The sequence below is a fragment of the Ochotona curzoniae genome, unplaced genomic scaffold, assembly GCF_017591425.1.
Source record: "Ochotona curzoniae isolate NIBS_2020 unplaced genomic scaffold, NIBS_Ocur_1.0 contig_523, whole genome shotgun sequence".
Lineage (NCBI taxonomy): Eukaryota > Metazoa > Chordata > Mammalia > Lagomorpha > Ochotonidae > Ochotona > Ochotona curzoniae.
In genome coordinates, this window is record NW_024466459.1 from 229,404 (window position 1) to 255,674 (window position 26,271).

Genomic DNA, 26,271 nt, shown 5'->3' on the forward strand with positions numbered 1-26,271 from the left:
AAGAAAAATTGGATCAAATTGTAGTTTTCATTATTTTTTATCAGTGCAGCTGAAAATGCTTTTATATGCCTATCAATCATTGAATTTTTAATTGATGCCATTTACGCATTATTCCGTTAGACTTTGAGCATTTTTCCTATTAATTTGAATGACCTTTTGTATATTAAAGATTAACACATTGTAATAGCTATAGTAAATATTTTCTGTTAATTATTTGCATTTTATTTTGTTACATTTTGGTAACAACTTGATCAAGATGCAATTCACATGCCATGTTATTCACCCAGTTAGAGTATACAGTTTTCTGGAGTTTAGTATCCTAACACTTGTGCAGTCTTCACTATCCTTAATTTTAGTACATTTCATCATCCAAGAAAGAAACTCTCCACCCATTAGAAGTCATTGTTATAAGTACCAACACCTAAAAGAAACTTTGGTTCATTGCATTATATTTTTCACATGTGGACATTTTTCATTACTATTTAACTTTAGCAACTATTTCTTCTTTACTTTCTTCTTGTTTTCTGTTATTTCACTTATTGCATTTCAACACCCAATGCTTTCAGGAATTCTTCCTTTACTAGAGTTCTCTTTTATACGATAATTATATTTGGAGGTAATGTGTTACTGTAGCAGTTTGAAATCTTAGATTTTGATCAGAATAACATGATTTGTTGTCATCTTTGCCTAGTTTGCAGAGTTGTCAACTTCTTTGTAACTTCTCCCATATAGAAAATGTATAAACTTAACAACAGAAGTATCATCTCTTCCTGACTTTCACATGATGTACAATGAGCAAATTTTTGTCATTTTATTTCTGAATGAGGACTTATGGCTTGTATATCTCGTTTTATGGCATCTTTATTTTTCTTGTCTTCCTTAAGGAAGAAAAGCCAGTGTTGGAAACATAAAGAGTGTTCCAGAAAGCAGTGGGTTCACACTTAAACAAAAAGACATCAAAGACCTACAGGTTCACCTACCAGTTACCGGTAAGCATTTACAACACTTTCATTCTATAGTAATGAGGAAACAAATGTTGGGGAGGGAAAATCCGGGGACAGAGACACTATTTTAAAGGATATGAATAAGACATGGATGGGCCTTACCTACGGAGCCACACTCATATATGAGGAAAACCAAATTTGCGTGATGGAGAAAAATGGAGAAAGGTACTGAAAGTATGAGCCAGAGGGGCCAGCACAATGCACAACTTGCTAATCCTCCACCCCAAGAAAGACTAGCAGAGTTCAGGCAGCACAAGGTCCCTATAGCTACAGGGAAACAAAAGAAGAAAAAAGATACAATGAAGAAATATTTGAGAGGTAAAGAGTAGAATTAAAGAGCAGGATATGGAAGGAAAAAATACAAGAAAGAGATGAGAGAAGAGTAAAAGTAAAGAAGTAGTCTGGGAAGGGCAGGTCTAGTGCAGCAGTTAACTCGCCATTGATACTCCTGCGTCTCCATCACAGCGCCTGCGTGGAGTCCTGGTCCCCCCTCTGGCAGCACAGCTTCCTCCACACGCCCTGGGAGGCAGGACTGACAACCCAGACACTGGGATTCCTACTGCCGTCAGAGAAGCTAACTGGAGTGTCCGGCTCCTGGCTTCACCCTGCTCTAGCCCTGGTCGCTGCAGCCATTTGCAGAGTAAAATGGCAGATAGAGGCGAGCTCTCGCTTGCTCTCTCTGCAATTCTGCCTTTCAAATAAGACAAATCTTTTTAAAAACAATTTTTTTAAATCTAACAGATTATGAGATAAAAACAAATTATAGTAATTATGTAAACACACTTAAAGCTTACATTTTCTTTCCTCTGTTACATGTTCCTACAAATTTAAAAATAAAAACCCTAAAACAAAAAATATTACTATAATTCCATACATATTTTAAGAATCTTGGGGCCAGCACTGTGGTATAGCAAGTTAAGTTGCTATTTGCAGAGCTGGCATCCCATATGGACATCAATTCTAGCCCTGGATGATCAACCCACGTTCACACACATGCAAGGCCTGGGATACCGCCTGGCTCCTAGCTTCGGACTGACCCAGCTCCAACTGCTGATCTCTGTTTCTCCTTGTCTTTCTATAACTCTGCCTTTAAAATAAACAAACCTTTTATTTAAGAAGTTCTATTTGACTCTTTTTGAAAGTTTCAGTATCTTCATCTCTGAGTTTAAATTTTGAATTTTCTTACAGGAGATGGAAAAGTCGGTTTGGATATGTTGATGGAGTCAGCCGAAGCTTTCACAGGTGATTGAGTTTATGGAGGATACTATAAAGTTGACATCATGATCTCTGTAGAGAATTATCTTTTCAAAGCAGTTTACCCTTTCAGCAGCCATTGATAAATTCAACCTACTTTCTTGCCTATTTGTTGATAATTTTGCCTTACTGATAGAAGTGAGATTATTAGAGATTTAGGAAATATATGGGCAATTTTAAAAAGTATTAACTGGCTCAATATTTGGGCCAATAATGTTTATAAACCAAAGTATAAATGAAGACTGTGGATCTCAAAGTCTTTGGAATTCAGTGGAAAATACAATCACTTTGAATAGTCAGTCCCATAATTCAGGCCATGAAGTGCGACCAGAGATACGCTTTTCAGACAGAATTCTGTAGACTCTAGACACCGTCTGTCTTGGTCTACCCGTGCTGCTACAGCAAAATCCTACAGACTGGTTAACTTTTAAACAGCAAAACTTGATTTCTCATTAGCTAGAGTCTGGGAAGTCCACCATCAAGGAGCCAGCAGACCTGATGTCTGATCAGGGGTGCCTCAAATGCTGTTTGTCCCACCTCTTGGTGGAAGGCAGAAAGCAAAGAGAGCCAATCACTGTGTGAAGCCTGTTTTAGGGGGTTTGAATCCTATTCATGAGGAAGGAGCTCCATGACCTCATCAGCTCCTAAAGACCCCACTTCTTACTGCTGCTGCACGGGGGATTAAGTTTCAATAGGAATTTTGAGAAGGACCAGACATTCACACCCTAAGACTACCATAGGTGTTTCAGAAAGTACACAGTCCGTATGTCATTCCTTGCTATTACATTGGTCAGTTTCAGAGTAAGTGTGTTTTATTTTTATCCAAGAACCTTTTCACATACTGAAATTCAAAATAACTATCTATATAGGTGAAGTTGGCTCAGGCATTTCTACTTCATTCTGCACTTATAAATAATGCATACTAGATTACGTTTTTTCATCATTCGGAGTAATGAAATATCTTAATATTCTCAACTGAAGCAATTTTTGTCTACTCAATAGGAGAAATGGTTGAATCCAGTGACTTAAAAAATGTGCTGGCAAATTTGGGAATCAAGCTCAGTGAACAAGAACAGTCCATGCTGTCAAAAATTCTGCCCATCAGTGGTAAGTGTTTAGCATGCTGTCCCGGCATTCAGGAAAGCAAGGTATTGTGGGATTGTAGGCAAGAACTGTGAAAATGCCCTGAGAAAAACATGCTTCTGGCACTTAAAAACTCTGTTCTTGTCATGTATGCTTTCTTCACTTTAAAACATTGTTAATTTTTATTTTATTTTTAGTGAATATTTAAAACATTAGATATGATTCTAAGAACACAATGGCATCCCCCTCTTCCTCCCGTTCCCTCATCATTTATGTTTTAATTTGCAAGTGAGAATGTTTTGTATTCAGCCAGCGGGAGCTTGCTGAGTAGGGTTCTTCTGTAGGCCCCAGTGCATCCCATCCTCAGGCTGTCCTATCTCACCACAATACAAAACCCAAAAAGATAAGCAGCTGAGAGAAGGGGCCCTTGGGGTCATGCACTGATACCATTTGTATCCATTTTAAGTGGACAGTGACACGGCCAGCTTGCCACTCACATCCAGTCTCCTGAGGACTTGCACAGACGCATCCAGTAAAGCCCTGGAGGCCAACTTGCACTTTTGCTGTGCTTTCTGCCTCATCATATAAACGTTATCCCAATGCTCGGTAGCTCCTGGTCCTCCTGTCTTGCACACCACCAGGGATTGTAGCATCCCTAGTATTGCAGATAGCACCATGGGAAGCAGGTGTTCAATTTCCATCTGAAGTTTCCCCACATACACCTAAGGCGGTGGCCACTGTCTGTGCCTAACTTTTCCTCTCAGGTTGCTCTCTCAAGAGGCCAGTGTGGACGTTAAAGCTTCCTTAGCACTTGGACTCAGAGAAAATAGGAAGGAGATTTGTACTTGAGACACATGTTTATTTACTTTTTACTTATTTAAAAGGCAGAGCAACAAAAAGGCAGTGATAGAGAAATTTCTACCTTCTGTTGATTCATTCTTCACATACCTGCAACAGCGGGGCTGGGTAAGGCCAAAGCCAGGAGCCTAGAAATTGATCCAGGTTTCCCACATGGGTAGAAGGGACCCAAGCACTAGAGCCACCACGTGCTCGCTTCCAAGGAGCACAGGAGCAGGAGGCTGGAATGGAAGTGAGGCCAGGACTCTGATGTGAGACGCAGGTGTCCCACACAGCAGCTAAACTGCGCACCTGCTGTACTAAGGGTGCTTGCAGCGCCGTGGCCACACCTGGCCTGGGCTGGAGAGTGGGACACATAGGGCCCATGAGGGTGGGATGGGTGAGTAGCTTCTACCTGCCCTCTGTCCCAGCAGAATTTCACCTCTATCTGTGGAAACAGTTTGTTCAGAGGAAAAATAAACTCTTACCTAAATATTTGGGTTTTTTTCATTCATTGTGCCCTTATGAGGTCTATTCTTTTGAGATAATCACATAGGAATATGTCATAAGCCAGGACACAGGCAGGAAAAACAGGGAAAGCCAAAGGATCAGAGTCAAATAAAGAAAAAAAGATAAGGGAAAGAAAGAAGTGTGTGTGTGTGTGTGTGTGTGTGTGTGTGTGTGTGTGTACAGGGCACAAGCCCCAATGCCAGCTGTTCCAACTAGGAACTGGACTGACCACACTGAGAGCAGTGCTAATCTTTTATTATTATTTCAGAGCAGAACAGAATACATTTCTAGATGAATGAATGTGTTATAAGTTGCACAGTTTCTTGTTCTTTTTTTTTCTGACTTGAATTTTACGATATCTTACAGCAGATGGAAAGATACATAAAAAAATACTGCTGGATAATATAAATGCTCTTCAAGGTAAGAATGATGAGAACAGATACTAAAATGTATTTCATTTTTCATTTGCTTCTTAAAAATTCTTACTTGTTAAAATCCTGCTATTCTATTGTTCCTCTCGTTTTCTGATTCTAAATGTATGCCTCACAATCTGCCATTCTTTGGGAGTTTAATTGTGTTTCAGAAAGCAACTGTTAACTATTCACTATAACAGGTTTAAAATTTTGCTTTCATTTAGGTTTTAAATCTTTATTATAACTTATCAGATATGCCAAAAACTTCTTTTTCATCCATGATTACTACTAGTGGATAGTATAGTTCAATATGAAGTGAGCTTCTCTCATCTCTTGACACTATTTGGGTCACTTGAATGGCCAATGCATTTCACTCACCACTCAGAATGATACATGTTCTCAAAGCTAGCATCTTCCATTTGTTGGAATTGCTTACATTTTTGTTTTCATTCTCTTATTTCCAAAGGAAAGAAAACCCATGTCAGTAAGCTGGAAACTCTTATGGAGGACATGGAAATTGAACTTGAGAAAGAGGAATTTGAGGAACTATTGAGTCATCTGCCAGTTGATGGTAAGTATTTCAGATACCATTGTACCAAGGAGGAATTTTAGGTCTTCTAAAAATGTTTTTCTGAAATTATTTTAAATCCCTTTGAAAAGTTTATGAATTATTTCAAAAACACGTGAAAACAGAGACCCACATAACAAACCCTTGATTTAGAAAAAAAAAATACAGAATTTTTTTTCTCTGTTCTAACAGGTGACCCTTTCTGTATTACTGGAGTTCATTTACCCATTTGGCTTGTACAAGCTCTACATACAGAGCACAGTGGACCATTTATATCTCCTAGTGAAAAGAGAACTAGGGCATGGCCCATGCTGTCAAACAGCTTACTACCTGGAGGGGTAGGGAAGAAACATAAGAAAATTTGAGAGAGAAAATGGCATGCTGTTAACATTCAAGAATCAGCTGCTTACATAAATAAACTTCTAGGTTTTTAATTCATCAGTTGAAATATACTCTTATGAGTTTGAAGGAAGAGGTCTAGTGAATCAGTCAAACTTGCTTCATATTCGTGCTGAACCATTTAATACCTCACATAAAGTGGCAAGGAATTAATTGGAAATGGACTTTCAATTTGCATTCTGTTCTCTTTCTGGCCTGTGTTTCTTATCTGAATTAAAGGTTTCCAGAGCAAATTGATGAAAAACAGCTAAATCCCATCATTTTCTATTACAGCTTTAATTATTCGTATCATTTTCATAATACCTGAATTTTCTTTTCCTACAGAAAATGAAATGGTTGATTTGAATGTGGTGATGGATGAAGCAAAAACTTACTCAGGTGAAAAAAAAATTTTGGTTAAAAAAAAAAAGAAGAAGAAGAATCATTATTAACCAAGATCTTAATGCTGTACAGAAAAAAAAAAAACTAAGATATTTAAACAATGACGTACTAAACTGACACCCATGCAAACTTTATAGTCAGATGTTTGTTTCACGATCTTACTGTTTGATTTCGGATTTTCCACAAATATGTCCGTATTATGTTGAGTTTTTAACAGTGATATTTTTTCACATACCATTATTTAGGCAATTGTGATATTTAGGCAGAGTGATATTAGTCGATGTCACTCAAGATGAAGTTTTTGTTGCATGGTCATGAAATATTGTTTCTTGGCCAAAGACCCCATAATCCAAGTAATATGATGGTATTTGAATTGCCCCTGACTTACATAGGCTTTTGTTTCTCTTAAAGTGTAATTTCTCTTTCTTAGGGTCCACATCTACATGTCCCTTAAGTCTGTGCAGTATTAGTCTTCAAAGTAAGGATAGGAGCACATCAGCCATTCTTTCATAATCATGACTCCTGATATTCCCATCTTTCTGAAGGAGACAAGGTTGATGTCCATAATCTGGATGCTGTGCTGAGTGAGATGGGGCTGGTCCTCACAGCTGACGAGCACAGGCAGCTGCTGGAGTCTCTGCCTGTTCGCCGTGAGTATTCAGGGATGCCTTGACGAATCCTCTTGTGGTCTTAGCTCCTGTTCTAAGTTATGTCTTACCTTGCAGCTGATGGCAAGATACGTAAGACTAGATTGCTAGAAGGTGTGAAGGCCCTCAAAGGTGAGTGAGAGAGCAAATAATAGAATCCTTCTGCTTAGTGTTGTAAACAGGCCAACTTTGTTTTATGCCAATTTATTGCTTCATTATTACTACTTGTACTTTCGCATTCTTTTTTGGAATGCAAATAGTCACATTACTGTAGTAAGTATCTAACACTGTGTTTTTGACTAGGCTTGAATAGATTTGTTGTTGTTTCAACCATGAATCATTAGACATGCCCGTATCCTCTCTATTAATTCCTCATGAAAATGAAACAACCCCTGGATCATTTTGGGCAAACACATTTCTGTTTTTCATGCTAACTCCATATAGATAATAATTATTTGAATTGTGGCTTAGAAAAAATTCTAAGAAACACAAAAATACTAGAGGAAATTATCCAACCATAACCACTTGAAAAATGTACACAAAGAAATCAAAGTCCACCTGATCCATTCGATAAAAGTAATTCAGTTGTTGCCTTTCTCAATTTTTTTCCTACTTTTAAAAGATATATGAACCAAGCTACACACACACACACACACACACACACACACACAGGACAAGCTTCTAGAGAGTCCTGTGTATGAGTTTGTGTTCTTGGCCTTTATGCCTCAGTTGGGGTTTTTGATAGATGACTATGATAAATATTTTTCATTTATAAACATCAATATTCATGTTCCTATTCATGCCCTTTACTCCTAAGGCCCACGAGTCAAAGCCAAAAAAATTGAATCTCTTTTGAAAAGCATGGGAATTCAAATCACAAATGGAAAACTCCAGGAATTAATTACTCAACTCACAACTGGTGGTGAGTAATATAGGAATTACTATGCTCTGAGGCAACATGTTTTGTTTTGAGGTATTTTTATTTTTATTGGAAAGTCAGATTTACACAGAAAAGATTTTCCATCCACTGGTTCAAACCCCAAGTGGCTGCAGTGGCCAGAGTTGAGCTGATCTGAAGCCAGGAACCCCTTCTGGGTCTCCAATGCAGATGCAGGGTCCCAAGGCTTTGGGTCATTCTAGATTGCTTTCCCAGGTCACAAGCAGGGAGCTGCATGAGAAGCCGGGCCACAAGGATATGAACCAGTGCCCATATGGGATCCCGGCACATGCAAGACAAGGGCTTTAGCCACGAGGCTACTGTACCAACAGGGTCATTGAAGCAACATTTAATCCTTCTATTAAAACTGCTCAAAGCTATTTTAGTTCATAGTGATGTAGAGATAAATAAAAAGACTGATCCTGACTCATGAAGAAATCCCATCTTCAAACACTTTTGAAATTATGTGTCAGGATTCCACTGGCAGGGCCCGCTGTGCTTGTGAATGCCATAAACCTGAGGAGCTGGAGGAAAAATGAACTGAAAGGGGTTTAAGAGTTAAAATAAGAAACCAAAAGTGAAATGATGCATTGAGAGTAGTTGTAAGACAAAGGGCTAGTAAACCTAAGGTACAGAAAGTCTTTGTAAATTGACAAAACTACCAACAGTAGAAAAACAAGCAAATAAAGCCTGATGCTGGGGCATAGTGAGCTAAGCCATTGCTTTCAATACCAGTATCCCTTATTGGAGACCTAATTTGAACCCTGACTTCCACTTCTGATCCAGCTCCTGCTGATGAGCTGGGAAAGCAGTAGAGGATGTCCCCCAAGGCCTGATAAAACACCTGTCACATAGAAGCTCCATGAATATCAGGGCCCAGCATGGTAGCCTAGCAGCTAAAGTCCTTGCCTTGAACACGCCAGGATCCCATATGGGTGCCAGTTCTAATCCCGGTGGCTCTAATCCTATCCATCTCCCTGCTGGTGGGAGACCAGTGGACTGGGAAAGCAGTCAAGGAGGGCCCAAAACCTTGGGACCCTGCACCCAAGTGGGAGACCTGGAAGAGGCTCCTGGTTCCTGGCTTCAGAATGGTTCAGCTCCAGCTGTTGCAGCCATTTTGGGGGAGTAAATCAATTAATGAAAATTTTCCTCTCTGTGTCTCCTTCTCTTTGTATATCTGACTTTCCAAAAAAATAAATAAATCTTTTAAAAAAAAAAAAGCTCCATGAATATTTGCTGACTAAATAAAAGCATGTGGGATCAGGCTCATTTACAAAATCTCCCTATACTTAACTGAGGATCACTTCTTAATCTAGGCAGGCACTTGGCATAGCAATTAACATGCTACTTGAGATACCTGTATTGTATATCTTGATCCCAGCTTCTTACTGATGTGCTCCTTGAGGGTAATGAGGTCCCTAGCAGCCACGTAAGAGATGTGAATTGAATTCCCGGCTCTTTACTTGGCCAAGCTATGACTGTTGGAATAAGAGGTGGACCAGTGGATAGGAGAACTCTGACACTCCTTCTCTCCCTCTGTCTCTCCTCCTTTCAAATAAATAAATAAATTTTAAAATAAAGCAAAGGAAGTTAAAATGATTACTATAAACTGAAAGCTTTCTTTGTTTCTAAGATAGCATTCTTATCTTTGAAGTCCATAAAATTCTAAGGAAAATTAGAAAAAGATTAATCAATTCTCATAGTATTCATAACTTCAGAACTTTACACAACACAAAATTTCAGTCTCAGTAGCATCAATTTGTCTGGCTCTGACGTGTGACTTCGCTTGCCTCCCAGGTGAAAGGACAGTTGACCTGCAAGAACTGATGGATGCTATCAGTTACATCAAGGGTAAGCTGGAAGTTACTAGAAAGATGTTGTAAACAGAATCTTAATACTTATTAATGAATGTCAGAGAATAGTATCTCACTTTAATAAATACTTCAATTCTATAATATAAAACATTATGCCTAGTGAAATAAGCCAGACACACAAAGACAAATATCACATATTTTCTGATTGTGGTGGCTAATAGAGTATGAGAAAAATTTAATATGTATGAGGGAAATTGACACCTTTGGATTTGGTTTTTGTTAAAAATCTTTGTCCATGGCTGCTAAAGAGTGATCTGCTTTTACTTGTTGAGTTCTTTATTTAGCGGAGCATTAGTCTGTGATTATAAAATAAATTTTAAATGTGTTATAAATATTTAAAAATTTAAAAGGAGAGAGAATCAATATGGTGGAATAGGGTGGACACGTTTAGATGCAGACACATTAGCCAGGGTGAAGCAGAGAGGGCACATTCCAGGAAATAGGAGAGAACAGACCAATGGTAGAAGAGCACCTGGGGACTGATGGACGCAGGAAAGCAGCAGAGACAATGGAGTGATGTTGCACTGACCAGTTTCCTAGTGACATTCAGCGAGCAAGGATCTGCACTGCACTGGCAGCTGGAACTCCACCAGCAACCAAGTAGAAAAGGGAGTTCACTGGGAACTCGGGAGGTAAACCTAGGGAAAGAACTACATGTTTGATTTGACCAGAAGAGACAGAGCAGCAGATTCCAAATAGGTGGTGCACGAACAGGATGGATTTCACAGCCCAAATCCCCAGCAGAGCCAAATTTGGCACCATCTTGTATAGGGAAGCAAAGGCTATGGGACAGGACTGCGCACGGGCAAAGCTGGGAGCAAACTCATTTTGGGCTCAGTGAATTGCAACAATGTGGCATCCTACAGGTTCCACCCAAAATAAGTCCAGGTAGACACCAGATCTAACAGCAGGCAGATCAAGAACTCCACAGGTGGCACATCAGGTGTTATTTGTACAATGTGGCAAAGGCTTTGAGATTGCAGGGACAATAGTGAGCTGTGCATGTGCTGAGCTAGCAGCAAACTCACTGAGCTTAGTGCATTCCACTGGTCCCATATTGAAAATAATACTGACTTTGGCATCTTACAACTCAAGGTCCATGTGGCCCTCAGACCTAATGGCCAATAGGTTCCGGCAAGATTAGCACCAACAACAAGCTAGCTATATAGGACACCTGGTGTCTCCCTAATCCTGGGAACTGCGCAAACTGGAAGTGGGAGAAACATTGTACAGACAACAGTGAAACACGAATACAGGATCACAGCTGAGCTAAGAGCTAAGGCTGTGGTAGAAGTCTAGCATAAGAGCCCAGATCTGAAACTCACTGGAGTGGCACAACTGACTGCAAACAAAGAACCACATATCAGCTACAATAAGCAAAAACAAATTGCAGACCTGTGGGTGACACAACTTAGAAACCTGCCCTAAGAACACTCTGCTAACCAGAAGTACAATGACCAAGAGCAAAAGAAGAGACAAAGGCACAATGAATATTACTGAAGACTCCCCTGCAAAGGTGCAAAAGCCTTTGCCAACCTCAAAGTTAACTGAGAAAATGGGAGATAGAGAAATCAAAAAACTTGTTATAAAGCTTCTTATCAACAACAAGAAGCACCTGCAGGAATTTAAGGAATATGTCACACAGCAAATAGCAGCACAAACAAAATCAAGCTGAATTATTGAAAATGAAGGATGCAGTAGAACAAATTAAAAATTCAGTGGAATATCTCAATAATAGAATAAATAAGGAATAAGAAAGAATCTCAGAATTGGAAGATATTTCTTGTCACAATGGGGAAACAATCAATACACTGGAAGCACAACTGGGTCAAGCTAAAAAAAAAAAATTCAAGAATTAAGAGACACTATTAAAAGACCAAATATAAGAGTTATGGGACTCCCAGAAGGTGCAGAAGGAGAAGCTGGGTTTAAAATGTATTTAATAAAATCACAAGGGAAATTTTTCCTAATATGGAAAAAGAATTGGAAAACAACATCCAATAGGAGCACAGAACTCCCAACAGGCTTGACCAAAAGTGATCTTCACCATGACACATGATAAGCAAACTCTCTTCAATCAGACATAAGGAAAAGATCTTTAAATATGCACATGAAAAAAAAAACAATTGACATGTAGAGGAATGACAATTCAACTCACAGGAGACCTCTTACAGGAAAGTCTACAGGCAAGAAGAGACCCAGGAAACATATCCAGCAAAGCTTTCTTTTGTCTTTGAAAATAAAATAAAATTCTTCCACAGTAAAGAAAAGTTCAAAGAATTTCCCTCTTCCAAACCTGCTCTACAAATGATACTTAAAGATGCTCTCTTGACAGAGAATAGGAATAGCACCCACCAAAACCAAACGTGAAGAACATCCTAAATATCCTAAAATAACAACAGAAGACTACATCAATGAACATCCCATTGGAAAATGACAGGACCAGATTACCACCTATTGGTATTAACCCTGAATATAAATGGCTTAAACTCATCAATCAAATGTGATAGTTTAGTAGACTGGATTAGAAACACAAAAGCCATCTATTTGTTGCCTACGGGAGATACATCTCACCAACAAAGGTCAGCAGAAACTATGTATCATGGATTTTCATGTTTTTGTTTTTGTTTTATTTCCTCAAAACACTTTTTTACTCATTAAGCTCTTCACTGACTGATAGATCAGACAGTAGCATCCTTTTCTTCATGAAGGTTCTCGATTGTCTTTTTTGTTTCTTCAGCGACACATTATTCATTCAGTAGCATGTGATTAAACTTCATGGCATTATAAGTTTCTATTTTTTTCCTGTTGTTGATTTTGTCCCGTGTCTTTTAATTTAAGGGGATTTATAGTAACTGTATGATGGAGACTATCATATCCAGTGGCATGTTGTTTCACTTCATAGCATTGTAAATTTCTGTTTTTCTTCCTGATGTTGATTCTATTTTGTGGCTTTTCTCTTGGGGGAATTTATGCTGACTGTGTAGTGGAGACTGACATGTCCATATGGGAGGATACAGTGCAGTGTGCATCTCTACTTCCGGATCGAACAGGGACTCCCAGTGAAAGTTTTGGATGTGTCTTGACCATGGGATGCTGGACTCTCTGCCATTGTCCATGCTTGCAGTGATGGACTTATAACTGTTTAAGAGGAACTATGCTGCTGTAATGATATGGGGGAACTCACTGTGTGGGGGACTAGGGGTGGGGGTAAGGGAAATCCCAAAGCCTATGGATCTGTATCATAAAATGATAATAAGGAGAAAATAAACAAAAAAAGGAAGGAGAGAGGGAATAAGGAAGGAAAGTACCACTATATCCCTATCATTGTATCTTTGAACTACATAAAATATGTTCTCTTTGTATTGATTTTTCTCAAGACCTAAAAACATATAACTTGAGAAGACAATAAACTGCACTTAAAAACAGCGCTCATTACATTCTCTGAAATTGAACCACGGTAGAGTTCTTCCATGTAATAATAGACGTTAACAATCACAGACCTGTTCCTGCCTCCTTCCCACTCTCCTCACTCCTAGCAACTTCTCCTGAGGAAATAACTTTATAGAGTTAAAAAAAAAAAAGGAAAAAACCTGAAGACTTTCTTACCCATGACAGTAAAAATTTAAACACATCAAAAATATCTAGCCATATGGTTTTACATTCACCATAATAGATCCATTTAATGAGATATCATGTGTTGAAATGTTAACTGTGAACATTATAGAGCAGCTGGAAAACATATTGATAGAATTATTTTAGCTTGAAAAAGCAAAACAGGGTAAGAAACATGTATTAGAATCCACAATGTAAAAGTAAAGTTGCATTGTCAAACACCAGACGTAAATACAAAAAAAATTGTTTTTGTGTGGGGTGGTGGAATTATGTTTTATCCCTTTGACATTAATCATCAACATTGTTACATTATTTTTGCAATGATTGATTTAAAATTTGTTCTGAGTATATTGTGATGAATAAAATTCTTGGTGTAAATAGAGGAAATACATTTTTAAATAAATTTTATGTTAAATGTTAAAAGCTAGTCTACATAAAAATTAGATTTTCAAGTGCAATAGGAGGAAGACAGAAAGTAAAAAATAAATCCCTATATGCAGCTTAATCTGCAATGTATTTTCCAATAGCCTACCAACTAATTTCTAACCTCCAATGTAGTGTCTTCTTTGTAGCCACTTTTTGAATCCTTGAACCAGAATTACAGAAATTGACTTTTTTTGATTCGCCTATTAAATCTGAATACACATGAGTGATGGTGTATATAAACACAGAAAATATTCTTCATTCTTTGTAAGTAATTCTGTAATAATTCTGCAATTCATTTTTTACCATTTCTAAGGAGAAGTGATTGACATCGAGAATTTAGACAACTTTCTAGCAAGTGAGGGGAATAAACTCACAAAAGAGGAAATGAATGAATTGTTGCCTCATTTGACATTTAAAGGTAAAGGGGTTTTTTAATAGTAATTGTTTTCCTTGAAGTATGTTTTTGTTGTCCTTCATGCAAAATCCTCAAAAAATAGTTTCCAATACTCAAAGGAGGAAAAATACAAAATCCATAAAACTGCTAATAGACATCAAACAAAAACTTGTTATGTGAGGCTGAATGAATTAATGGAGTTTTTGGATTTCTGTGTCTTTTGTTTAAAAGATTGTTGGTTCTGCATCTGAATAGTTCACCTTGTAGGTACGGAGAAGTTTTTTCCTGAGATTTCTATGATTTACATTATAACTCTATAAGCAAAGGTAAAAAGACTTGACTCCCCCTTAATTTCTCTAAAATTCAAAAATTTCCATGAAGATGTTGTGGCAATGTGATTGCATGAGTTCTAAAATGTTCCACTCATAACAGGATATAGTTGGAAACACTGGCATATCTGAAAATTAGGCACGGCACGGAATGCCTGACTTCAAGAGTTCCCAGGCTTACAGCAAGTGAATGAAGTGGCCACTCTTAGTAGGCCTTGAAATTTCAGATTAGACATAATAATTTTTTAAAAATCTAAATCTGCCTTGAATTGACCTTTTAATTTTAAGTGTTTTCTGAATTTGAGATTATTTTATAACCTTTCCTGCTTTATTTGCATGCATAATATTAGATTATATTAGATTCTTCTATTAGATTTTAAGACTATTCATTATTTTTAGATGCAAAAAGAGGATCCTTTATTATTCTGTGTGCATGATTCATCAAACCATCTTATTAGAATGCATATTTTGAGTCAAATCTAGGGTACAGTCTGAGATTCTGACTTTCTTTTTAAATTAATACATTCTTGCACTTTAAAATATTTATCTAAACTATTTATTTGAAAGGCAGACTGGAACAAGAGAGGGATCTTCATTTCTGGTTCATTCACCAAGTTGCTGTAACAGTTGGAATTGTACGCTCTCCTTCTGGTCTTCCACATGGGTGACAAGTATTGTAATACTTGGGACATCCCCTACTGCTTTCCCAGATGCGTTAGCAGGGAGCTGGATCAGAAGTGGAGCCACAGGGACTCCAGCCAGTGCTCCTATCAGATGCTCACAGTGGTTTAACCTGCTGTGCCATATGTAATGCCCACCCCAGATTCTGCATTTCTAGTAAGCATCAAAGAGATGACAAGGATGCTGGTCCACAAACCACTATTTGCCCATCAAGGACCTATAAGGTTAAGAGAGTGTAGCTGGATTTTCATTCTGTAAATCACAAGCACAACCAAACAGCTCATTTGTATCTGAGGGCATTATTCCATCCCCAAAAAGAAGGAGAACTTGATAATTGTTATAACTAGAAAATAGAGAAAGATACACAGAGGAGCACAGGAAGTTTGCAATTGGGTGATTATTTATTGAGATTTTTATTTGTTTACTGAATCTACTTATATGAGTTGCAAAGAAAGGAAGACACACAGAGAGATCTGGCCCAGACCAAGGTCACGAATCCAAACTCTGCCAGAGTCTCCTACATGAGTGGCAGGGATCCAAGTCCCTGAGCCATCCTGCACTGCTTTGCCAGGCTCCTTAACAGGGAGCTGGATCAAAGTGGAAGAGTCAGGAAGTCGGAGCTCATGTGGGATGCTGGCATCACAGGCAGTGGCTTAGGCCACTAAACAACGGCACCAGCCCCCAAGGAAGTGCATTTTAAAAACTAAAGATATTTATCTCCCCGAAAAATTCATCCTTTTTTTTTCTTCACATTCGCCTCAGATAAAAATTAGTCCAAATTCCAAAGTAAACCAGTCTCACCAATTCTTTGGGCTCATAGAATCAATTCAGCCTAGTAAATTATTTTAATGTGGATTTTTAATATTTAATTATATTTTAATGTCTCTTGATAAATATTTATATGTACAATATTTCAGTATGTATTAATGAAATAATTTGTATCCATTTTTGTAAATTTCTAATGTCGCTTCCTCTGAATCAAAATATTTTACAGGAAATAGAAAGGTTACTGTGCAGTCAATTTTAGATGGCCTGAAGAAGATTAAATGTGAGTGAAAAATATATGATAATATGAAATCGGTAATCTGATAATATGATTGTTTTTAATTGTGGCTTTTTGGTTATTGCAGAAAATTTATATGTTTAGGAAATAAGAATACAAGTTTTAATAATTCTTGCTTCCATATCTCAGTGACAATCTAACTAAAGTTTTTTCTATGCATGTGCAAATTTTGTACACTTTAAAATTTTTAAATTGTTTTTATTTATTTATCTAGAGGTCAAAAGGCACAGAAAGACAGAAAGAGAGACAGAGCTAGACAGAGAAAGATCTTGCGTGTGTTGGTTAGCTCTCCAAATGCCTAGAGCAGTCAGGCTGGGCGAGGCCATCACTAAGAACCCAAGACTGCATCTGGGTCTCCCAGGCGAGCGGCAGGGTGCTGGAGCCATCACCGGCTGCCTCCTGGGAATCCATCAGCAGGATGCTAGAAGCAGAAGTGCAGCTGGGGCTCAAATCTAGGTCCTTTAATATGGTAAAAAACCAAAACAGTGTTTTACCCACGTACAAAAATGCTCATTCCATGTATTAGAATCTAAACTGCCAATTTCAAAGCTGCACATTTATATTTTCTTACATCAAATATTACGAAAATATAAATAGCTCTTATAATCTAAACTTATTTTTGGGTACCTCTGAAATTAAACAATAATGTCAGTACTTTTTGTTTACAACCCCGTTTCATATTCAATTATTTCTGATATGTTTCCTAATTGCAAAATACTATGTTCTGTGTTTACATACGGAAGAATAAATGGAGGTGCATAAAAACATGACTGAGAACATTGAGCTGTGAAACTGATCAGTCGAGACAAAAGTAAAATTGTCTTCTGCTCTGTCCCCAAAGCCACAGCCTCAGTCTTGTACTTCAACTGTAATTCTAATTTTAGATCTATATCTACAATTCCTGAGAAGTAGGAGTGGGATTGCTGTGTCATAGGGGCAATGAATTTTCACTTGTCTGAGTGCTGTCCACACTGACTTCAACAGTAGTTGTACAGATCTACAATCCCAGCAGCAGTGGAATAGGGTACCTTTTTCCTCACATCCCCACCAACAGTTATTATTAGAAGGTAATTGTTTGTAGGCCATTCTCATTGGAGTTAGTAGAACCTCAATGTGCTTTTTATTTGTATTTTTCTTATTGCTTAGGAGCCTGGGCGTATTTTCATGTGTCTGTTAGTCATTTGAGTTTGTTCTTTTGAAAAAATGTCTGCTCGTTCAGATTCCTAGGCTGCTCGGTGCCCAGTTCCACAGGTGTGCAGTCAGGCATTTTTTGTGGCGGGGAGGGGACAGAGGGGATGTGGGGAGAAGCCTTGAAGTCTGTTGCAAACTTTACACTGCAGTGGCATAGGGCACCATTGAAGGACTTAGCACACACGATATGATCTGGCTTAAATTTTTTAAAGATTATTCTGAGTCGCATGTATAGAATAAACTTGGCATAGATTGGCAAGGTAAGAGCAGGATCAGGAAGACCAGTGGTAGGTGGACTTTGGAGTAATCCACAGGAGGAGGAAGGGATGGCAATGGTGAACGTGGTCAGGCTTCATGCATATTTTGAAAATGGAAGCAATAGGATTTTCTGATATATTCCCTAAGGTCTTACAGAGCCTAAACCATAAAAGATACTAAAAATATGCATGTATTTACAAAATAATTGGATGAGATTAGATATAGAAAATAAGAAGAATAGAGTATATGGAGGTTTGGGCCTTAACCGAGGATGGAACAGACTTTAGAGGATGGAATTGCCTGAAGAGCTGAGGAAAGAAGTGTTGTAGTATTTGTTGAATTAGTCAAAAAACAAATCGAATGCCACATGAAGTGTTTACAACTAGCTGTAAAGTTGACATTTTGAATTGACTTTCAAGAGTGATAAATGGGAAAACTCTCACGTATTCATAGTAACCACAAAGTAAAAGCAGCCCATATGCGTCTCAAGATGAATGTATAAACAAAATGAAGTATATACATACATACTTGCAATGGAATATTTAGTCCAATAAAGGAGAAAATTTCAACACATGATATAACGCACCACCTTGAGGATATTATGCTAAGTGCAATAACCAGTCGTAAAACAAGACAAATACTGTGTTATTCCACTTATGTTTGACAACCAGAGTCACCAAACTGATAGAAACAGGAAGTATGATGACTGCTAGGGGCAAGAATAAGGGGAAACGAAAGACTAGTGTTCAGAAAGTAGACAGTTATAGCTTTGTAAGATGAAAGTTCTATTTATTGAGTCACAACAATGAGAAGATACATAGCAATATTGACCTGTACATTTAAAATAATATACCTCATGTCAAGTGTATTTTACCATGATTAAAGACTTTAAAAAAATTTTTTTTGAGAATTTTCAGTAGTGCCATCCAGAAGGAACTGTTACTATCTCCATTCTAAATCGGAGTGGTCTTTTTAGTATAATAATCCCTTAGTAAAAACTTATCAAACTAACTTGTAAATGAAATCCTCCTTTTCTTTCCTTTATATTCCTCCCCAGAGCAGGAGACAGCAGGCCTTGTCAGAGGAGAGCTGAGCTCCTAATGAACATACCCTCAGAGAAGGAATAAGAAGCCTCTAGAATGACTGCCTCTAATGAAGCTTAAAGCACTGCTGAAGGCCTACTATGTGCCCAGCTTAGCCGTGATCAGTTGAAGGCACTCCCAACTCCTAGGCTACAGAATTTACAATAACATGAGACATGTCAAATCATGAATACGTTGGGTTTTGCTTAAAAAGTAAATTCTAATTCATTCTCCAAAATAATTTTCCTACTAACACTAAAGACTACAAACTTAAGAGAGCTTAATTTTTTGTACCCTCTTAAAGCTTAATTAATGAAATGGTTCTTAATCACCATTCAATCAAGAAATCTGGGTGAAGTGTTTTACTTGAATAACTTTTAACTCATTGATAAAAACATATTAATACAAAATCTGGATTAAAACATAACAGTATCAAAAAAGTTTTAACTCTGTTACTCATGCCAAAGGGTACCGGACTAACCACATAGGAAACCTGCTGTAAGGCTGGAAAGAGCCTGTGGGCCATTCTCCCCCTGGGAATGAATGAGCGTGCGCAGTGAATGAGGTCACAGTCATGTGATGGAACAAACCCTTTGTTGGATTCTGGATCTGATCAAAACCCAGAAGTGGTTAGTAGCACAGCTTAAAAGTAGCTAAATGTCAGGAATTTGTAGAAATCTTATTCTGAATTCTTTTTCAAAAAAAAATTATCATCTTTTATGAGAGATTGGAGGGTTTTAAGTACTGAGTATTCTGAGCCATGAGGATGATTTCACAACACCTTTCCAGTGCCTAAACTCTTGAACCTCTCCGGAGTTTCCAGCTCTGTGGTAGGTTTTCCAGATTTTAGCATGAGTAATTGAGTTGTTTAAGAACAACAGCTTTCCAGAATTCTAGGTGAACATCTGGGAAAATGGAATGAAATGTAGTGATTTAACAGAATTTTCTGCCCATTATTCACGAATTAGCCATCCAGTTTTCCTGTCAGTGAGCCACCTAGCAACCTCTACACTTGATAAGATAATTGGAGAGAGAAAACCAAACAAGTGGAAACCCAACCAACCTAGATACCCTGCTTTTCAAGCTACACAGGAGGGGAGAGGGAGCAATAGAAGGAACCGTAGCAAAGATCTGGGATAGCAAAACAGCGTGCACCCCACACCCAGTCCTGCTTCCGAGAAACACCAGGGAATTCACTACAACAACCAACAGGGCAAGGATGGATGTCCTGGAAGGAAACTGGGAAAATCTGCTCACTCTCAGGCAGATATCCAGCAGCTCAGCAAGTAGACAAATATTTTAGAATTTCTGTAATGTTCTATTCTTTGTCCTACTGGTTTCATAAATAAATACTTGTTCAGTATATTTCCAGGATACCTTATTTGTATTGTGTGGCATATAGGTTGACATACATATATTGCAAAATGATCGCTACTGTCAAGTTAGTGTAGTCATCACCTCGTAGTTAGCATTTGAGGAAAGGAGATAATGGGAACACTTAGGATCTACTCCCTTAACAAATGTCAAGTACACGAGCAGTACAATGCTGTTATACATAGTGATGATGCTAAATGTTACACCTGCAGAATTGACTGATCTTGCAAAACTGAAACTTATTTCTTGACCAGAATCGTCCCCCTATTGCCCTCCTCTCATCCCCTGGTAAACACCATGCTACTCTCTGCTTCTGAGTTTGACTACATTTTTAAGATTTATTGATTTATTGATTTGAAAGGCATAATAACAGAGAGTGAGAGATCTTCCACCTGCAAGTTCACTCTCTAAATGTTCCCAGCATGTGGCAATGAGCCAGGCTGAAGTCAGGAGCCCAGAACATCCAGGTCTCCCGCATGGTGGCAGAGACCCAAGGACTTGGGCTATTACTTGCTGCCCTCCCCGGCACATTATCAGAGCAACCAGTAAGAAATGGAGAAGCCAGGACTTACACACATACCCTGACAAGTGATGGAGGCCCCCCAAATGGTGGTGTAGCCCTCTGCAACAAACACACCTGATTCCAAGGTTAAATATTTTCAATTCCACATACAAGTGAGAATGTATAGTGCCTGTCTTTATGTTACTGGCATTTCATTTAGCATTTTCTATAAAGGGTGAGAATGACACTGTTTGAAAGGGAGCAGTAGCAAGAAATTTTTCTTAAAGACCTGGGGACAGTAAAAGTATCCTTCCACTTGGTCTTCCAACTTTGCTCATAACTAAGTTGAATTTGCATGCATTACCATTCCTCGAAATCCTAGACTTTTCAAAGCTCAGGTCTTGAGCTGAAAAAGAGTTGAAAAAGAACTTTAACATTTTCTTCTGAATTCCAGACAGAGACACTGACGACATGCAAGTCTCAGAACTTAAATCAAAATTAAAGCTGAATCCTCTTACAAAAGTACCTCTCTCCCATAGTAAAAGGTAGGTAATAAATGTATTAACACATTATGATAAAGAATTATTAACATGCTGAGCATATTAAATACCCATGAACGCCATGAATAGACAAGTCATGTTTTTCAAATGTCTTTTCTGAGTTGGATAGATTGTTGATGGAAAAGGAATAAACGTTTAATTTTTTTTTTCATTCATTCATTTATCAGAGAAAGAGATCTCCCATCTGTTGGTTTACTCTTCCTATGTCTGTAATAGCCAAGACCAGGCCAAGGCTAAAACCAGGAGCTGGGGACTTGATTCAGTATTCCATGTAAGTGGCAGAAAGGCAGTAACTTGAGCCATCGCTGTTGCTTCCCAGGATCTGCACTAGCAGGAAGCTGGAGCCAAGGGCTGGCACCAGGAACCAAGCCCAGCACTCCAGTGTGGGACTGTATTGTCACATAGTGTCAAAACCACGAGGCTAAATGCTTGTCCCAAGATTAGCCTAGGAAAACAAGTTTTCCTGTTCTCCCAAGAGAGAAGCTATTTTTGTGTTAGAATGCAGAATATGCTAGGAGTTATTAGTCATACATTGAGATCGTGAGGGCCAATTGAAAGGAAATAAATTCAGAAGATCATAAAGAAATCCAACCCCTATTCAAGTCAAAACAGAAAGATTACTTGATATGTTAAATATGACCAATAAGGCGAAATCTAATAAGTCAACCATGACTAACCAGAGGCTAAAATTGGGAAGGGGGGTTGCCTGTGTCATTAACAGTGGATTTTTCATCTTGGCTCCAGCTTGAAGGGCTTAGAGGGGTGGGTACACAAACAGGACCACTCACCCCATCAGCCACTTCTGGCTGGTCAAGGTGGGGGGATGTGACCTAGTCTGGCTACTTCAGAGTAGCAGGGTCCATCTTGGCTCGCACCTGGAGAGCTTGGAGGGCTAGGCACGCAAACAGGACCCCTGACCCCATCAGCCACTTCTGGCTGATTGGGGAACGGAGAGTGTAACCTAGCCTGGCTGCTTTGGAGTATCTAGGACCATCTTGTCTCAAGTGACCAGAGCACCAAATTGGTGCCATGCTCTGCCTGCTGACCACCCGCCGATGAACTCTGGGGACTTGAGGGTGATGAATTACTGCTTAGGGACATCCATGGATAAGGCCAATATACAACTAGGTGAAGAATTAATCCTGAAGGACACCCAAGCACAGGGCCACTGTACTCGCAGGCAAGCAAGGGGACTGAAACATAGTGATTTGGAGGGGAGAGATTGAAAGCTCTGTATGGATCAGACTGATTTACCAGCCCATAAGGGAGTCCTGAGATAGGCCTGTTAGCACAGAACATCACTGACCACCACATACCAGCCCACATGAAAGCTATGGCACTCACAGGTACTGGGGCTAAGAATAGGCTGGGCAGGTCCAAACTGCAGCATCTGTGTGTACATCCTAAAACAGGGTATAGGGCGGGCCGGCCCACAACATCCACCAGCTCATATGAAGGCCAAGATGGAGGGACAGGCTAAGCTGAACAAGGGCCTAGCACCTGCTGGCCCATGTGAATGGAAGTGGGCAAGTGGGGGAACGTGGGAAACTCGCCTGCTGGGCCATAGCTCCCACTAGTGAGCACATGTTCCAGACCTATGGGTCAGGCAAGCTGGGCAAGGTAGCCCCATCCGTTGCCAAGTTGTGGGTTGGTTTTGGAAGGGGACAGACCGGGCAGTCCAAGCAGACCTTAGCCCACTGGCAAGTGCAGAAACCAGGCTGGAGTGCAGGTCATGCAAGGCTAGGGTATTGTACATACTGTTTACACGAGCCAGGGATGGGAGCAGACTGAGCAGCGCCAGGTTGCAGCACCCGCCAGTGAGAGATGGGACTTGGGGCTGGCTAGGTCAGGCCAGGCTGCAGCATCCGAAGGCAAAGCCTAAGACAGATTAGGGGCTAAGCCAGGCCAGGTCAGAGCAACCACTGACAGATGCAATATCTGTGGAGGGGAGCAGGCCTGGCTGGGGAGCAAAGGGGATGTCCTGGCTGGGTTGTGAACTCCATTGGTGAACACAAGGGATAGGTTAGGGGCTGCAGTCTGGTCTGGCTATGGCTGCAGGGTCCCTCAGCATGTGTGTGGGTTGGGTATGGGATGCACTAGACTGGGCTAGACTCTAACACCCACTGGTACTCATGAGATCCAGGGTGGGTGTAGCACAGGCTATGCTAGGTCTCTGCCCCTGCTGAGCCATTTGTGAGCTGTGTCTGGGTGCGGCAGACCAGGCCAAATAGGCCCACAACATCTGATGGCCTACATGTGAGCTGGATCAGTGAAAAGCCAGGGTGGGCTGACTGTACCTTCTCGTACACACATAAGCCACAGTGGGTATGGATGGGTTGGGCTTTGCTGCAGCATCAACTGGCAGATGCTGGCATGGGGAACAAATTCTGTCAGGCACAGGCATGGCTAGACAGATGGTGGCACCCACTGGCACCAGTGTGGACTGGATAGTGGGGCTGGTTGGGATGAATTGGGCTTCAATTCTCATCGACATGTATGAGAGCTGAATGGGGTGCAGGACAGATGGGACCAGTCAGCTCTACATACTGGCAAGGACAGGAACCAGGATATTCACAGGTTTGTGTGAATGCCGAGTATGTGGTGGACAGGATCAGGCTGGACTCCAGCACCCATTGGTTTGCGTAAAACATGGGGCTGGAGACAGAACTACCCAGCAATTGGCCTAGTCTGCCCTATCTCATGCTCACCAGTAGGAGTAGTGGCCCAGTAGGGGTCCCCTACAGCACGGGTTTCACATGTGCTGGTTGGGTGCTGTGGCCAGGTCTGGCACAGCCTGCCTAAACTCGGCATTTGCCAGTGGGTGCTGTAGCCCAGCTGGGCCTGACCCACCCCCAATTCCACCTCACACTGGAGGGGCTATAGCCTAGCCCAGCCCTGCCATCCCCCAGTCCTGGCCCTCATGTGGACTGCTAGTATTGTGTCCCAACCTGGCCTGACCCACACTCCATTCTGGCGCTCGGATTTGCCTGTGTGTGCATGGGCTGATTTGGGTGATGGACTGTGCCAGACCCTATATTGGCAAACACAGACAGGAATCAGGTCTAGGATGGCCTCAGATGATATTTCTTTGGCAGTTCCCTACCAGCTGAACCGCTGGACTCAGAACTCCAACCATGGAGAGAATTGCAAGTTCCATTGTCTGACTGTGGAGTGCATGTGTCAGAGCTGGGCCTCCTCAGTGGCTCAGTCAGAGTAGTGGAGAGCATATCCAAATGCACATGGAGGACATGGCAGTACATTGGAGCCTCCAGAAGATGCCTGGTATCATGGCAGAGGACAGAGGACAGAACAAATTGATCAACTACCCAAGCCAAGCGTTGGCAGTGAATATCTGGGTAGATGGAGACTCTAAGATGGACCATAGCAGCCAGGATATTATGGAAAGATTTCATTGCAGTTGGAGTGGCAGGATCAATAGCAGGTCATTACTGTTGAACTATCAAAGCTTCTTGAGAACCTCGTGGTGTTGTAAATTTTTATTTTTTCTTCCTATTGTTGATTTTGTATTGTGGCTTTTCATTTAAGGGGATACAATACATTATATCTCTATTTCCAGATCAAAGATGGACTACCAACAAAACTGTTAACTATATCTTAACAATAGGATTCTGGACTCTCTGCCATTATCCATTCCCACAATGATGGACATATGACTGTGTAATAAGAACTATACTATAGTAATAATATAGGGGAACTCAGTGGGGAGGGGGTTCTTGGAGTGGAGGTAAGGGAAATCCCCAAACCTATGAAACTGTATTATAAAATGATAATAATATTTAAACATTATAAACTAAAAAAAAATTGACTTCAAAGAAAAAAAAGCAGTGGATTTTTCTCAGCCAGCTAAACAATATCTTTTGATAAACTGCTAATTGCTGAAAAGGAGCAACCACAAGTGTCTCTCCTCTGCACTTGCCTGTGTCCTTGCCTACTTTGGAAATACTTCTCCCAGTGTCCTTGGTTACACCACAGCTAAAGAAACAAATCACCGACTTGGGCAAGACAATCTAATAGCAACCAAACTTTTGATCTCACAGTGTCCTCCCTGTGGACTGGGGAATCAGTGCTGCCAAGAATCACTTGGATATGTATAACACCATTCATTGGTCATATAAAATTATTAACTTAAACATTAGCATGCTATCAGTTTATTAGATTTCAAGTCCCTCCTATAAACTACCTTGGCACGGCCAGAACAAATGATTTCACAAAGCTTTAATGGCCTGCAAGCCAGACATTTGCCACCCTTGTCAAGTTTTGTTTATAAGTAGTGAGTTCTTTGTTACTGAAAGCAGCCAAGCAAAAACCACCAATGTCATATCTATAGGAAATTCCTGCATTAAATGAGAGGCTGGTCTGTGTTCATTCTAAATCTAAGGTTCTTCAAATCTTTGGAACATTATATAAAAAAAGACTTTCTTAGTGTTCAATTTTAGACTTGAAATTGTGCCCCAAAGTATCATTTTTTGTGTGTAAATAATATAAATCTTTATACTGGTCTTCTACTTTCTTGCTTTTTGAGAATGTATTTCCCTACCAACTGAATTTTGTTACATTATTTAAAAGATATTGTGTTTATTTAGAAAGATAACATTATAAAACAACTTATCTAAGCAAAGACAAACTTGAGTTTTCAGAAGTCTGAGTAGTGATAAAGAGGAAACATCAGGTGTGGGCCTTTGATGTAGCAGTTAAGATGCTATTGGGGCCCCTCCATTTCCCACTGCAATGCTTGCAGGTTTGAGTCCCAACTCCACTTCTGATTCCGGCTTCCAGATAATGTGCATCATGGAAGCTACAGGTGATGGCTGGATCGCTTGAGTCCCTGTCACCCACATGGGTGGCTTGAATGGGAGTCCTGGCTCCAG

At 39.8% G+C, this 26,271-nt stretch overlaps 2 protein-coding genes across 2 annotated transcripts in view; both read left to right on the forward strand.

The window, feature by feature from the left end:
- EFCAB13 (EF-hand calcium binding domain 13) overlaps positions 1-1,540 on the forward strand; it is a 191,792-nt gene extending 190,252 nt beyond the window's left edge. The window contains exons 103-104 of the mRNA XM_040989343.1: positions 885-989; positions 1,470-1,540. Coding sequence (XP_040845277.1) covers positions 885-989; positions 1,470-1,540 — 176 coding nt within the window. The remainder of the gene's footprint in view (positions 1-884; positions 990-1,469) is intronic.
- EFCAB3 (EF-hand calcium binding domain 3) overlaps positions 884-26,271 on the forward strand; it is a 44,378-nt gene continuing 18,990 nt past the window's right edge. The window contains exons 1-13 of the mRNA XM_040989385.1: positions 884-989; positions 2,193-2,246; positions 3,261-3,365; positions 5,055-5,108; positions 5,568-5,672; positions 6,393-6,446; positions 6,995-7,099; positions 7,175-7,228; positions 7,914-8,018; positions 9,831-9,884; positions 14,262-14,366; positions 16,347-16,400; positions 21,277-21,367. Of these exons, the coding sequence (XP_040845319.1) occupies positions 2,216-2,246; positions 3,261-3,365; positions 5,055-5,108; positions 5,568-5,672; positions 6,393-6,446; positions 6,995-7,099; positions 7,175-7,228; positions 7,914-8,018; positions 9,831-9,884; positions 14,262-14,366; positions 16,347-16,400; positions 21,277-21,367 (917 nt within the window). The 5' untranslated portion in view covers positions 884-989; positions 2,193-2,215. The remainder of the gene's footprint in view (positions 990-2,192; positions 2,247-3,260; positions 3,366-5,054; positions 5,109-5,567; positions 5,673-6,392; positions 6,447-6,994; positions 7,100-7,174; positions 7,229-7,913; positions 8,019-9,830; positions 9,885-14,261; positions 14,367-16,346; positions 16,401-21,276; positions 21,368-26,271) is intronic.